The sequence below is a fragment of the Ambystoma mexicanum genome, chromosome 8 (assembly GCF_040938575.1).
Source record: "Ambystoma mexicanum isolate Mex_15411 chromosome 8, UKY_AmexF1_1, whole genome shotgun sequence".
Classification (NCBI taxonomy): domain Eukaryota; kingdom Metazoa; phylum Chordata; class Amphibia; order Caudata; family Ambystomatidae; genus Ambystoma; species Ambystoma mexicanum.
Genome location: NC_090929.1, coordinates 1,389,466,546 through 1,389,483,103, shown reverse-complemented (window position 1 = coordinate 1,389,483,103; position 16,558 = coordinate 1,389,466,546). Strand labels below are relative to the sequence as shown.

Here is a 16,558-nt window from a genome sequence, read left to right as displayed (position 1 = left end):
GCCACAGAAGGTACTGCCTCTGGTGGCAGCAGCACCATAGGTGACACCCCATTAATGGCAGCATGCGCCGACACAGAAGACGGGGATGTCGAAGTCAGATCCATCCATGACCTGTCCCAATCCCCCTGTCTGTTCCATCCCGTACACCATGAGGATACCACGCAGGGGCACCCACAAGACGACGACTGGCCATCCCCCACAAGCCCTGTGGCAGGGCAACATGAGGCGAACAGCCCCTCTGTGACACCACCGCAAATGGCCATGGCACAGCACAGGCAACAGTCCCTCGACCAGTTAATCGTGCAACAGCAGCAACTGGCCACGCTCCTCAAGGACCATGCCGATGGATGTGGGGGCACTAAGGCAGACATAGAAACATCAACTGAGACACTTAGGGCACAAATGGAGAGTAGCACCGAGAGCCTGAGAGTCCAAATGGAGAGTAGCACCGAGAGCCTGAGAGTCCAAATGGAGAGTAGCACCGAGAGCCTGAGAGTCCAAATGGAGAGAAGCACCGAGAGCCTGAGGGGGGAACTGCATGCGACGTCCAAAGACGTATGTGCCGAACTTGCCGCAGTGCGCCGTGTGCTCACTGAGCTCTCACAAACCCTTAGGGACATGCATGGACGTGAGCAGGCAGAGACATCATCCGTTGCAAGTTCCGTCCAGGGCAGCCCCCAACGTAGATCTGGGAGGAACCTGCGCTCCACAGGCAGGGGTGCCCCTGATACCCGCAGAGGGGGCTTGCAATAGCGACTGGCCACTGACAATGAGCATCTTTGGACACTGGTGTTCGGGGGGGAGGTAGGAGGGTGGAGGGGGTGTGTTGGGCTCACTTGGGTGGCGGGTCGATAGGGTGTTCAACATGATATCACATATGCCATAAACAATGCACGATCAAACAATGAGATGTGTGGACAATGATCTTTGTGTACTAGGCCATCATAGGCGTACAGTCCATATTGTGCATGTACCAGACACACACAGTGCCACGAGTCCCGTGTCCATGTATCAGCCACCAGGCGTGAGTGCTAGAAGCATGCATCTATGAGATGCTGACGAATTTCACGGCCCTCCTGTGCCTCGCAGACTCCTTGAGGTGCTGCCACATCCCCACCCTCATCATGACCATCTTCAGGTGCTTGCAGTTCTGCGTCAGGGGGCATGGGCACATTTCTACGTACGCACATGTTGTGGAGCATGACACATGCCATCACCATCTTTGCAACCTTCTCATGGCGGTACAGGAGTGCCCCGCCAGACCTGCTGAGGCACCGGAAACGGGTCTTCAGTAGGCCGAATGCCTGTTCAATGACTACACGGGTACGTGAGTGGGCATGGTTGTAGTCCTCCTCATGCTGGTCCCGTGGGTTCCGGACTGGTGTGAGGAGCCATCTCTTCAGTGGATATCCGGCATCACCTGTATGTGGACGATAAACGAATTATGTGGAATGCCATTGCTACGTACGCACCCCCCCGCCCCCTTCCTGCCAGGTCATTGCCGCATCACATACCCCACATCATCATGCATGAAATGAGACTCACCGAGTAGCCAGGATCTGTACCCTGCGTGTCGCTCCATGTAGCGTGGTATTGTTGAGTTCCTCAGAACCATAGAATCATGGGTTGATCCAGGGAATCGGGCACAACAATGTGTAATGATCCTGTTGGAGTCACACACCATTTGTACATTCAGAGAATGAAATTGTTTTCGGTTGCGGTACTGGGCCTCCATGGCATGTGGGACGACCAATTCCACATGGGTGCAGTCGATGGCACCAATGCAACCCGGTATGCCGCCAAGTGCATGCAATCCCACTTTTGTGTTGGTAATTTCCTGCTCCGAGCGTGGTAGTGAGATGTAGTCGTCTGCGTGCTGCAGGAGGGCATCGAGCACTTGCAATAGTGTCCGTGAGAACAGTGGCTGAGAAATGCCATGCAACTGTCCGACTGTGTGCTGGTAGGTGCCTTTGGCCAGGAAGTGGAGTACAGACACCACCTTCAGTAGGGGTGGGATGGCGGTTGGGCTATCTATCATGCTGACAAGGTCAGCCTGTGTCATGTCCACAATGGCGGTTATGGTGTCCCGGTCCAAACGGTAGAGGGTGTGGATCTGCTCATCAGTGAGGTTGAACGGATGTGCTCGGAGGCATGGGATTGCGGGCTGCCTACGTGGTGGTAGTGGCTGTGCTGGCGGCCCTTGCTGGCCTGCCTTGGCCTCCTCCTCCTCCTGCGTCTCCGCCGTGCGGCCGGTTGTAGTTGGTGTTCGTCTTCTTCTTGAAGTTGGAGTACTTGCAGTGCTATCAGGTCCCCCAGGGCCAACATCGCGAGTCCTGCCGGTAGCATTTCGGAGTGGGTGTGGTTGTGGGAGGAGACTGGGTGTGCAATTTATGTGTTTTCAGGCTGTATGGCCTCCACCTGTGGTGATTCATTCCACCTGTGCAAGCTGCTCTCCCCTTTGGCCGAGCACGTCCCGCACACAACGCTGCAATTCGAGGAATGGCATCTTGCTATTACAATCATGTATTAGTACCCGATGGCCGTGTAACATTGGTTGATATGTTCATTCGGCTATGGTCCCATTGTTTCACATGCATTCTTTGCAGTCGCGAACAGACTTGTGAAGGGTCAGTGGAACGTGGTACTCGAGTAACGGTGGACCCTCATGCATCACTGTACCGAGGTTCACCGACGGGCGGGGCGTGCCATTTGTGAGTGAAGGCAGTTGCCATTTTCACACACAGCCGCACTAGATGGATTTATTTGTGATTTCAAGCGGCCACAGATGCCTTTTCGACGTGATGTTGCAAATGAGGAATTCGAAGGGCGGCGCTTTCGGTCTTCAGCTAGCGGCGAGGAGATGCCCACAGGTCTGACTGCAAATATAACGTTCTATTGTTCAGTGTCCTTGGGACAGGGGCCATGGCGAGGATGCAATGATTGATATGAATAGTTTGGGATGCGCAATAGCGAAGTGGATGATGAGGCCGGACGTTCCCAAATACATGTTACTTCACAACACTGGAATTACGGGCTGGGGCACAGTGGATTTTGCAGGCTGCATAACGCACAGACTCAATGGAATTCTCACATGTTATGTGAGTATGGAAACAGGCGTTATCATTACGGGATGGGGGAATGATGAATGGATGCATGGACAGATGATTTGATACGGTATTTGCCATGTACAGGGCTTCTTGGAATCTGTCCGCCTCCCCTGCGCTATGTGATGCAGGGCTGCCATAGTGGGACCATCGTCTATCTGGCCTTGTTGAGCCCTCCCTGTCTCGACGCGCCTTCAGACACTTGTGTCTATGCACGTTAGCAATCCCATCTGATGGATTCTGTTTTCACAGACGCATGCACAGGTACACTCGTTTGTGATGGTGTTTTCACCTCGATATGGATAGTTATGAGTCGCAAGTGGTTTTGGGGTGGTGATGATCCTTTGGAGTGGGCTAGCATGCATATGGCTGTGGATCTAGTGTGATCATTGAAGTGAGTTGTTCGAATGTAGTTCTGATGGCCATTCTATTCTTTTTCTTTTCTTTTGGTTGACAGGTATCTCCTCCCCTTTTGCCACTGCCATCTGTATGCCACTCCTGCAGATGGCTTTTACTCCCGACACCTGCTGCTTCGTGTCAATCAGTGGAGCACCATTACGATCTTATGGGACGATCGCCAATGGGCCACATGCCCTTACGCAGTACTAGTGGCTAGGAGCAACATTTCGGCCTTTCAGCTGGACTAGTGCCTCCCTATTGGGACGGCCCTGCGGTTCTAGGCGCTTCCATGTTGCCTTTTCGTACGAGAATGTAGCCCCTGTGTACCATGAAGGAACAGGGCGTCACACAAGAAGTATCTGGTCATTTATTGCGGATGCAGCCCACAATGGTGAAATGTGTTTTGGAGTTCATGGCCTAATGGCTGTATGGGCTTGGTGAATTTGTTGTGCATTAAATTTCTATTCTGATATGGGCCGTGTGGCGTTCTTCTTTGCAAGTGATGTGGCATATTCCTATTTGGGGAGCGATGTATTGTGAGGAGATCTGCAGTGTGTTCCAGCTTCGGAGTATAGTTGCGTGGTACTGTGCTGGGCGCGTTTGCCTACGAAGCCCAGTGAGGTCAGGGGTGAGGGCTGCCAATATGACTGTTTGAATGATGTCATGCTCAGGGGCGGGGGATTAGGTTTTGTGTAACAGATGCCGGTCAGCCAGGTGGATTGGTGGAATGATGTGATTATCGGAATATTGCTGGTCACAGGTGCCTGTGTTTGCGTGCGTTTCTTGGTGGGAGACTGAGGTCATGTCCATTGGTATGGCTTCTGTATTCGTGCCATCTGTGCCCTGCAGCTCCCATTGGCCCCTCTTGTGATTCTTTTGTTCGTTGGCATGCATGGGTGACTTGTACATTTCACTGGTTGCATTGTGACTTCGTTGCACCTACGGGGAGTTGTACTATGTGGCCAGGGAGCGGTGTACAGGCACTCAGTGGGGCCGTTTACGGTTGATTCGCGATGCCGTACTTCTCACCATGGCGGAATGGTACTTTCCGCCGTGCTTGATGGCGTTAAGTACATGTCCGCTAGGGTCGGAATTCGCGTACCCTTGCGCCATGGTGCTAATTGCGGTTTGGCATGGCGCGCGCGCGCGTACTTGGTGCAGTTAGCGTTGGCCTTCACTACGGTGTCGCTAATGGCATCGTACTTTACGGTGACGGGTCATAATCGCACCGAGCGCTATTCGATGGCGGTATTGCATTTCCGCCATCGTTTTTCGATTTCCGCCAGGGTCGTAATGAGGGCCGACGTCTCTTATGGTGTATAAGAGACGAGCCAAGAGAGGGCCACTGGAGATTCCCCCAGCAAGGACCGCCAGCAGACTGAATTAAGGGCTAAGGGGGACCAGGCGAATGCTGTCCTGGTGCTACTAAGGTCAGGATAAGAGTGTAAAGTGAGCAACGACAATGGCGGCCGGAGACATATGTAGAAGAAAAGGGTGCAGAATAGGTGACTGCTCTGGGAGGCCAAGAAGAGGCTGGTGAGCCAGGTCAGTCGCTTAAAGGCGAGAGAGAAAGAGAGAGAGCGAGAGAGAGAAAGAGAGAGGAAGAGAGAGAGAGAGAGAGAGAGAGAGAGAAAGAAAGAGAGAGAGAGAGAGATAGAGAGAAGATTTTAATTGGCTACAGCGGTCATGTCCTGCTGTGTTTTTTTCTTCAACTGGGGCTCTTACTGTAATAGTGTTTGACTGCAATTGGTGCAGTGTTTCGGGGACGACCAAATACTGATGCTAGTTCCGAAATCACGTGCAATGTTTACTCTTTACAGGCAGAAGGCCTCTTTAAACAACACAAGAGCCATGGAAGGGTCGCGTGCAGAAGAAACACGTTTTTGTACACGTTGTACGTCTTTGAGCGATAGCCCAGAGTGGTGTTGTACTACTGAGGTCGAAAGTTCAAATTCCACAGATAGTGGCTACCTTTTTTGTTCTTTGAGAAGGAAGTGTTACCCAACTGAATTGTACTCACTTGAACAAGCGCATACTCTGTTGTAGATGAAATTAGTGCAATTCTGTCGGGTTATACTTGCCCCTGGTATTAGTAGTGCTACAAAACCTCAAGACAGCGCTAGCACACGCTATATTCATTATTCTAGTCCTTGTTATTGTAATTACTCGTAATTAGGCGCGCGAGTCCATGTCGAAACATACAAAGACATTTTCAGTGAACTGGTGTCAGATCAATTTCCCTTTTCTAACGTTACTCGCCCACACTAAAGTCGAGTGGGGTCTGAATGGGAAGGACATTCCAACCAGTTGTTGAAAATCATGACTCTGCTACATTGGCAAAGGGTACAATTATGGAAATTCTCCCTCAATAAAAACCCACATCAACATTGTATGACATTGGAGCAGTTCCAGATCATTGAACTGCAGCTGCCCATCACTAGCAACCTCTTCTGATGCACCAAAGAGGGCAATAATGACTTACAAAAGAATGGTAGATAGTTCCGAGTCAAAACAAAGGTATAAATAGCAGCACACAATAAACACGCATTGGCAATGCCGACAGTTTGGACTTCTGTGTAGGCATGTGAAAGCCACTTACAGGCACTGCCGTAGTACTATTAACTGGCCCCTGATGGTAGCAGGTGCAAAATGGTGCGAGTACCTGCACATCTAATAGCAGTGCCTGGTGAATGCCTAATGCTTATACACACGCCATAACTGTTGGCTTGGCCAGTGCTTGTTTTTAACAGGACCTCAGTGAAGAACACGCATAGTGCTTATAAATCAAGTGGCTGAAGGTAGACCTGGTTAAGATGTTTTTATTACACCATTAGCGCATGTGTACAGCTCCAGTTAAGTCATTGGGCCTCATTACGACTTTGGCGGTAGCCATGCCGCTACTGGCGGCATGGCTGCTGCCAAAATCGGGTCCAGATTCCCTGAATGGGGAATTACCGGGCCATTCCGAGTTCGGATGGCCCGGTAATTCCTCCCTCCAGGAACCCAGGCCCGGACCTTCCCCATTCCCATTTGAGCCCCCATAGGGCTCAATGGAAATGGGAGAGGGAGCAAACAACGGGCAGATTACGAGCGGCCCGTTGTTTGCTCCCTCTTCCCCTCGCGGGACCCGGTAAGGACGCCTGGTTTGACCAGGCGTTACTTACCGTGTCCCGCGAGGGGAACTTGTAATGAGGCGGAACGGGTTTAACGGGTCCGCCTCCTTTAGCGGAGCCCGTTAACCCGTTCCGCCTCAGTCGTAATGAGGCCCATTAACTCTCAGAAGACTTCTTTGAAAAAACACTGGCAGGCATATAAGTGCAAAGTTTTATGATACGGGTTGATTAAAGCGAGCTCAAAGCGTTCCCATGAGGAGGTGTTTTGGGCAGGCAGGGGCAGGAACTGAGTGGGAATGGCCATAGGGACTGGCATGGCCATGGGCAGTCAGTGGGTGGGCAAATAACCAATAATACCTACACACTTTGGGTCCCTCCTCATATGCCAATTCTCAATATCTGTACTCTAAGGCAATAGTCTTGGCATATAGGTGGCGTAAGCACCACCTGACAGCCAAACTAAAAAAGAATAAAGGCACAGGGCAAATAGGTGAGAAAGAGCTGAGGTTCAATGTTAAAAGGGTATGTTGCTAATCAGATACTGCATTTTTGTTTACATTTTCCGAAAAGTTTTTAATGTCATAATGAAATTCGGATGTTATTTATTTAAGCCATAAAAAACGGATTGGCAGGCCGTACAAGGTGTTAACAGCCTCCCATCCAATTTATTAGGCCTGAATGCAGTGAAGGTAGTTAACAAGGGTGGTGGGTTGTTACTCTCCGCCCCCCAGTACGACCAGCCAATCTCATCTTTGTGGCTATCAGCACCTTGCCACAATGTCTATGGTGCAAATGGCCTTTTTTTGGGGGAAAAAAGTGGCCCACGCAAATCAAGCACCTCATGTTTCTTCTAAAACAAAAAACACAGATGGCTTCCATAGAAATAGCGAACTGGTGATTGGAGGAAACCTCTCATTCATTTCTATAGCCACTAGGGAGGGTGGAGGAGAGAGAGCGGTGCTCCGGCGCAACCCCATTCTAGAGTATAAATGTGCTCAGGGAGAGCAAAGGGGTCAGCTTAGTAATGAACATGACGCAATAAGCGAGAGGGCGGCGGCGGCGGAGATCGGGGCGGTGGGAGGTGGGAAGCAATGTGGGAGTGCTGATGTGGCCACCAGGATACTTGGAACAGAGGCACGTGCCAGGAGCTAATCCCCGCAATCCAAGTCTCCTGATTGGTCAAGCTCCCATCACCCACCAGGTGCTAATAAAGAAGAAATGTCCTGCATGTGGCGATGTTGCTCCAGTAAACTAATGTTTTCTTATCTTTTAGGCATTTTTGTGTTCCTCTCGTCGTTTCTTGTGGCCCGCGGAGCTGTGCGCGCCTCCAGGTTGCTCCACAGGCAGCTCCTTAATAATATTTTTCATGTGCCAATGGTTTTCTTCGATACCACCCCAACAGGCCGCATCGTGAACAGATTTGCCAAGGTGAGCTCCTATCGTTAAAGACATAGCGCATAGCTTGCGCGCGCCTTATTCCACATTGCTTTGGGAGATACCATTTTCTGATTAACCGGATTGTAAATTGAAACTGTTGCATGGTTGTCTAACTTCGAGCCGCGCGGGATGGAATCCTAAAGGGGTTTCAGGATATCCCTCATTAATATGTATGTGAAAAGAAATGCATATATCTAGAATCATTGTATGCAAATTTATCTCATGACGATTCATGATGGGGTATGCTGAAGTTCTGATATGTTTCTGGCCCTTGAGTCCCGGACTTGGACAACCCCATTCTAGAGTACAATTGTGGTCAGGGAGAGCAAAGGGGTTGAAAATGCACAGTGAACTGCTGCAATGACATTCTGCACTCTGCACATGGACGGATAGATTGTGCTCTAAAATCATCAACTGCGGTTATGAGGTTTTCCGGAAATATCAGAAACTATGCCATGCTCCATCATAGACTACACAGGTAAAGGTGCTTGCAGCTGGGAAGATAACTCGGCAAGTAAAATACACGCATTGAAATCTGTGCGCCAACTGCAGTCATAGGTTCGAATCCCAACATGTCTGGTTCCTAAATTGATACATTATCAGGGTAATTCATAGAATTTTGCAGAAAAGTGTCGCAAGCGGCTGGCGCAGAGTGTCCGCGTGCGATTGTCTGCGCCAGCCGCGTGCGCTAAAATCGATTTCCGCGCACAGCGCATTCATGGATTTTCGCATCCAAAACCAGCCGTGGCGCAGCGTGGCGCAGCGACCCTGCAGCAGCGCCAGTTACGCCCCCAAGAACGCCCTCGCGCAAGGAAAAGCCATCAAAATCCCCAAATAATCGCAAAGGGCTGCGCTAACCCTGGACCAGTTCACCGGGCTGGCAAACAGCAAACGCCAAGCGGGGAACGTGTATTTCAGTGGTTCGCGGGAAGTTCCACACGCGATTGTCCTGTGTACGTGTGCATCAGGGGTGCGCGGGAAGTTCCACACCAAAATCAGCAGGGTACGTGTATTACAGGGGTGCGAGGGAAGTTCCACACGCGATTACAGCAGGGTACGTGTATTTCAGGGGTGCGCGGGAAGTTCCACACGCGATTGGCCCCGTGCGAGCAGGGTACGTGTATTCCAGGGGTGCGCGGGAAGTTCCACACGCAATTTCAGCAGGGTACGTGTATTTCAGGGGTGCGCGGGAAGTTCCACACGCGATTGGCCCAGTGCGAGCAGGGTACGTGTATTCCATGGGTGCGCGGGAAGTTCCACACGCGATTTCAGCAGGGTACGTGTATTTCAGGGGTGCGTGGGAAGTTCCACACGCGATTGGCCCAGTGCGAGCAGGGTACGTGTATTCCATGGGTGCGCGGGAAGTTCCACATGCGATTTCAGCAGGGTACGTGTATTTCAGGGGTGCGCGTGAAGTTCCACACGCGATTCCATCAGGGTACGTGTATTTCAGGGGTGCGCGGGAAGTCCCACACGCGATTGGCCCCGTGCGAGCAGGGCACGTGTATTTCAGGGGTGCGCGGGAAGTTCCACACGCGATTGGCCCCGTGCAAGCAGGCTACGTGTATTACAGGGGTGCGCGGGAAGTTCCACAAGCGATTTCATCAGGGTACGTGTATTTCAGGGGTGCGCGGGAAGTTCCACACGCGATTGGCCCAGTGTGAGCAGGGAACGTGTATTTCAGGGGTGCGCGGGAAGTTCCACACGCGATTGGCCCCGTGCAAGCAGGGTACGTGTATTTCAGGGGTGCGCGGGAAGTTCCACACGCGATTTCATCAGGGTACGTGTATTTCAGGGGTGCGCGGGAAGTGCCACACGCGATTGGCCCAGTGCGAGCAGTGTACGTGTATTCCATGGGTGCGCGGGAAGTTCCACACGCGATTTCAGCAGGGTACGTGTATTCCAGGGGTGCGTGGGAAGTTCCACACGCGATTTCAGCACGGTACGTGTATTTCAGGGGTGCGCGGGAAGTTCCACACGCGATTGGCCCAGTGGGAGCAGGGTACGTGTATTCCATGGGTGCGCGGGAAGTTCCACACGCGATTTCAACAGGGTACGTGTATTTCAGGGGTGCGTGGGAAGTTCCACACGCGATTTCAGCAGGGTATGTGAATTTCAGGGGTTCTGGGGAGTACTACACGTGAATTGGCCGTGTGGGTCCTCCCAGGTGTACGCTCGACAACCTCCACTGCCCCTGCAGGCAGCCCACACCACGGGGGACTACCCTGCACCCCTGCTCATGTCCCGCAGGCAGCCCATCCACCATGGGCATGCCCCCCAGCCAAACCACATGTCACCTTGCACTACTGATCAACAATGCATGTCTCCCACCACCCCCACCCCCCAGCAGTGCAGAGGCAGCCTCCACCAGGCCCCCACCCATGTCTACCACCACCCCCACCCCCCAGCCACCATGGGCATCCCCCACCAGGCCCCCACTCATGTCTCCCACCCCCCCACTCCCCAGCAGTGCAGGGGCAGCACCACCAGGCCCCCACTCATGTCCCCCTGCACCCCCACCCCCCAGCATCCAGGGGCACCCTCCACCAGGCCCCCACTCATGTCTCCCACCACCCCCACCCCCCAGCAGTGCAGGGGCAGCACCACCAGGCCCCCACTCATGTCCAACTCATGTCTCCCACCCACCCCCACCCCCCAGCCACCATGGGCACCCTCCACCAGGCCCCCACTCATGTCCAACTCATGTCTCCCACCACCCCCACCCCCCAGCAGTGTGGGGCACCCTCCACCAGGCCCCCACCCATGTCTCCCACCACCCCCACCCCCCAGCCACCATGGGCAGCCCCCACCAGGCCCCCACTCATGTCTCCCACCCACCCCCACCCCCCAGCCACCATGGGCAGCCCCCACCAGGCCCCCACTCATGTCTCGCACCCACCCCCACCCCCCAGCCACCATGGGCACCCTCCACCAGGCCCCCACTCATGTCTCCCACCACCCCCACCCCCCAGCAGTGTGGGGCACCCTCCACCAGGCCCCCACCCATGTCTCCCACCACCCCCAGCCACCAGCAGTGCAGGGGCAGCACCACCAGGCCCCCACTCATGTCCCCCTGCACCCCCACCCCCCAGCATCCAGGGGCACCCTCCACCAGGCCCCCACTCATGTCTCCCACCACCCCCACCCCCCAGCAGTGCAGGGGAAGCACCACCAGGCCCCCACTCATGTCTCCCACCACCCCCACCCCCCAGCCACCATGGGCAGCCTCCACCAGGTCCTCACAATCCCCAATCATGTGCGTTATGGTCAGCCTCCACAGCCAAAAAGCCCTACCAAGTAACCCATTCACCCACATGGAAATGGAAATTACATGTTACACCCCCAATGTTCATAAAGCTAATGAACCCATGTCCGTCACACACAATGGTTGCAATTGAATGGGAAAACACCCAACATGACATGCATGAAACCAATGAGATGATACCACACAGTGAAGTATGAAAACAAAATTGTATTAAAAAAAAAAGAATGCAAAAGAAATGAAACAAACTACAATGGGAATGAAAAAAAGATAAGCTGCATGTCCGTTTAAAAAAATAAAAACACCAAATCCTAATCCAAAAAAATGTTGTCCAAAGTCAAATGAAAAAAAAAATAAATCCAATGAAGAACTATGTACAAAACATCCAAGGGTCCATGAGCCCAACTGAACAAAGGAAACCTACAAAAAACCCTAACTAAAATGCAACTATATACAAAAAGTGGAGCAGTGTCCGTCGACTCCAAATCATAAGAACAAACAAAGGAAACCTAAAACTAAAGAACTATATACAAAGGCGGCGGGCAAGTCCAGCGGCTCACTCCGTGGTGTTCCGGGCCAGGGCATCATCGAACTCCTGTTCGATGTCCTGGAGGCGGTCCTGTTCCATGGCCCCGAGGGTCCGCAGGGACGACGCCGTGTCCTCCTCCAACCCCCTGCGGATTGCCTCGAGGCACTCGGCCCGCCTCAGGGCCCTCCGCATGGAGTTCTCCGCCCTGACCATTGTGAGCCGCGCCTCTTCCGCCCGCCGCCGCTCCGCACCTATGGCGTGGCCCAACCGCTGCCACACGGAAGACACTCTCTGTCCTGGGTCCTCCTGCCCTCCGGCCGATGCCTGCCCCTCCGATGTCGAAGGCCCCGAGCCTTCATGGCTCCCACCATGTTGCTGCTGCTGCTCTGCCTCTGCCCGTGCACTGCCTCCTGCTGCCTGCACATCCTCCGCCGGCTGGGGTGCAGTCGTAGATGTGGCCACCCCTGCTGGACGTCCGACTCCCGACTGTGGCAGGGATGCCTCCTCCACCAGCCTGGCCGCACCGTCAGAGGCAGCACCACAGGGCACCCAGGTGACTGATGGGTGGGAAGATGGCACAGAGGACGACTGGCGCGTAGGGGGTCCAGTTGAGGAGGGGGTCGGAGCAAACCCCATCAGACGGAGGAATCCGGCCTGGGTGACCTGTCCCAGCAGGCTGACGTGGTCAACGAGCCATTCGAGATGACGTGCAGTCTCTCCATGAAAAGACTGCAGGTCACCTCGCATGGCCCGTTGACGCAACGCCACACCAGCCAGGACAGGCTCAACCCGGACCTGGATAGCCACGTCCGCAGGCAGAGGAAGGCCAGTTGACGTCAGCTCATCCCCTGCCTGAAAATGGGTCTGGACGTAGGCATCCCTGCTGGTGCAAGATGATGCAGGGACAGGATCGGGGACAGGATTGCACACAGGCACCTCCGCGGCGGCCTGTGTTGCCTCCTGTCCCTGGTCCTGCACTGCACCACTAGCACCAGTGGGATCCCCACCTCCAGACCCCGTCTCTGGTGCTTGCACGGCCTCCTCCTCCACCAAACCCCCCACCAACCTGGATGACTCTGTGCCATCTTCCCCTGTTGGGCCCTGTGGGGTCCCAGCTGCCCCTTCTGCTGCCGAGGAGTCCAACTCCAACCTCCGCCTCTTGGACCTCCCCCCGGCAGCTGCGGCCTGGGACGCGGCACCGGACTCCTCACTCCCCGACGAGATGACAACACGGGAGGGGAGCCGGGCCTTGCGTCTCCGGCTGGCGGTGGGATCCCCGCCGCTGTGCTCCACAGCACCTTCTCCGCCCTCTTCATCAGTTGACGCTGCAGACAGGGAGAAATAAAACACAGGCATCAGGGCACTGTACAATGGACACATACACACATGACAGTTGCACATGAGTGGCATTGGCAAACCTCAGACATGTCATCACAATCCCCAACACACATGTCATTACAACTCGCACACATGAGCCATACCACAGCCATATCGCAACTGCCACCACCATCCCTACACATACAACAGCATGAGCAGCCAAAGGTGAGCCAGACATCACATGCAACACAGGAAGTGCACCACACATGTACACACACCACCACACTTGCATGCATGTGTACACCTCTGCCAAGTGTCGCACTGTTCAGACGGGCATCCATGTCACATCTGCCAATCAGGCTTCCACATACCGCTGTCACATGCATCCATGTTGCATCACTGTTGCACCCTGGTCAAATACACACACATGCACATGTACACAGTGCTGATGCATGCAGCCGAAAACAACATACATGCGTGACATCACGGACATGTCTACTTACATACACATTCATCCAAACATGTGTGCCCACACAACTGCATTTGGCATGCAAGCCTACACACACAAGCACCATCCATGTCTCACACATTACAGCCCTCGCATGTGTCAGCCCCACGGCCCTGTACACCCCCACCCATACTCGACCCCATACAAACAGATGTGCAACCTGCACACTACCGAATAATCACCACACGCACTGCTCACAATCAGGATGCATGTACACTCACCGCTCGACTCCAGACGGGTCTGCTTCTCTAGGACCTGGACGTGGAGCGCTGGGGATATGCGTTCCAGGACCCTCATCTGTTCTTCCGACAAGTGGCCCCGGCGCCCCTTGGCATCCGCTGCCTTCAAGAGGCGCCGGGCCTTGTTCAGGGTCCTGGACCTGAAGTCCTCCCAGCGCTTCCTGACATGTTGTAAGTCGCGGACTGCCACCCCCTCCGCGTTGATGGCAGTCACGATGTCAGTCCAGATCCGAGTCCGTCCTTCCTTGTCGGCGCGGGAACTTCCGAAGAGGGCATCATACTGCCCCAGGACTTGCTCCACCAGGACACCAACTTCGGTGGCACTGAAGCTGGTGCCCCTCTGCCTCTCTGGCCGGGGGTTGTCAGTGGTCACAGATGGTGTTTGCCCCGACATGACAACCCCAGAGGCAGGAGTGGGTGGGCAACTGGGTCCTGGGGCTGGGCTGTGGAGCGATGGAATCCCAGTCGGGAGTCTTCGGTTCCAGCAGGGGTGGTCACAGCAACAGCACCCCTGGCTGATGTGCAGGCAGCAAATGGCAGTGCACGTGGGCAGCAGGCAGTCAGGCAGCAGCAGATGGCAGGTGGGAGCGTGCTCGGGGCTCTGGGGGGCAGTAGTTCGGCCTTCTGGGCAGGAGCGTGGTCTTCCGTGTGCATACACGTGGCCAGCTTGATACGGAGTGATTTGGCACGTGAAAGGTCTGCACGTCAGCGTGTAATTCGAGGAAAGGCCCTTAGCGCGTAAGCGCGTCTGCACGCATACGCATTTTCATTGGACAGAAGGCCCCTCAAGCGCAAGCGCCCCTGTGACGTGACGCGTACAGACGCGCATGGGCCCTTTCCACGTATTACACGCGGACGTGCAGTTTCCACACGCGCTTACGCGCATGGGCCCTTTCCACGTATTACACGCGGACGTGCAGTTTCCACACGCGCTTACGCGCATGGGCCCTTTCCACGTATTACACGCGGACGTGCAGTTTTTCACGCGCGCTGAAATGCGCATGCGTGTCTGTACGCGTCACGTCACAGGGGCGCTTGCGCTTGAGGGGCCTTCTGTCCAATGAAAATGCGTATGCGTGCAGATGCGCTTACGCGCTAAGGGCCTTTCCTCGAATTACACGCTGACGTGCAGACTTTTCACGTGCCAAATCACTCCGTATCAAGCTGGCCACGCGTATGCACACGGAAGACCACGCTCCTGCCCAGAAGGCCGAACTACTGCCCCCCAGAGCCCCGAGCACGCTCCCACCTGCCATCTGCTGCTGCCTGACTGCCTGCTGCCCACGTGCACTGCCATTTGCTGCCTGCACATCAGCCAGGGGTGCTGTTGCTGTGACCACCCCTGCTGGAACCGAAGACTCCCGACTGGGATTCCATCGCTCCACATCCCAGCCCCAGGACCCAGTTGCCCACCCACTCCTGCCTCTGGGGTTGTCATGTCGGGGCAAACACCATCTGTGACCACTGACAACCCCCGGCCAGAGAGGCAGAGGGGCACCAGCTTCAGTGCCACCGAAGTTGGTGTCCTGGTGGAGCAAGTCCTGGGGCAGTATGATGCCCTCTTCGGAAGTTCCCGCGCCGACAAGGAAGGATGGACTCGGATCTGGACTGACATCGTGACTGCCATCAACGCGGAGGGGGTGGCAGTCCGCGACTTACAACATGTCAGGAAGCGCTGGGAGGACTTCAGGTCCAGGACCCTGAACAAGGCCCGGCGCCTCTTGAAGGCAGCGGATGCCAAGGGGCGCCGGGGCCACTTGTCGGAAGAACAGATGAGGGTCCTGGAAAGCATATCCCCAGCGCTCCACGTCCAGGTCCTAGAGAAGCAGACCCGTCTGGAGTCGAGCGGTGAGTGTACATGCATCCTGATTGTGAGCAGTGCGTGTGGTGATTATTCGGTAGTGTGCAGGTTGCACATCTGTTTGTATGGGGTCGAGTATGGGTGGGGGTGTACAGGGCCGTGGGGCTGACACATGCGAGGGCTGTAATGTGTGAGACATGGATGGTGCTTGTGTGTGTAGGCTTGCATGCCAAATGCAGTTGTGTGGGCACACATGTTTGGATGAATGTGTATGTAAGTAGACATGTCCGTGATGTCACGCATGTATGTTGTTTTCGGCTGCATGCATCAGCACTGTGTACATGTGCATGTGTGTGTATTTGACAAGGGTGCAACAGTGATGCAACATGGATGCATGTGACAGCGGTATGTGGAAGCCTGATTGGCAGATGTGACATGGATGCCCGTCTGAACAGTGCGACACTTGGCAGAGGTGTACACATGCATGCAAGTGTGGTGGTGTGTGTACATGTGTGGTGCACTTCCTGTGTTGCATGTGATGTCTGGCTCACCTTTGGCTGCTCATGCTGTTGTATGTGTAGGGATGGTGGTGGCAGTTGCGATATGGCTGTGGTATGGCTCATGTGTGCGAGTTGTAATGACATGTGTGTTGGGGATTGTGATGACATGTCTGAGGTTTGCCAATGCCACTCATGTGCAACTGTCATGTGTGTATGTGTCCATTGTACAGTGCCCTGATGCCTGTGTTTTGTTTCTCCCTGTCTGCAGCGTCAATTGATGAAGAGGGCGGAGAAGGTGCTGTGGAGCACATCGGCGGGGATCCCACCGCCAGCCGGAGACGCAAGGCCC

The 16,558-nt window shown here is 54.5% G+C and overlaps 1 protein-coding gene across 1 annotated transcript in view; it reads left to right on the top strand.

Annotated features, from left to right (window-relative positions):
• The window catches only part of ABCC2 (ATP binding cassette subfamily C member 2), a 467,216-nt gene that overhangs the window by 358,680 nt on the left and 91,978 nt on the right, over window positions 1–16,558 (top strand). The window contains exon 23 of the mRNA XM_069611520.1: window positions 7,890–8,044. Coding sequence (XP_069467621.1) covers window positions 7,890–8,044 — 155 coding nt within the window. The remainder of the gene's footprint in view (window positions 1–7,889; window positions 8,045–16,558) is intronic.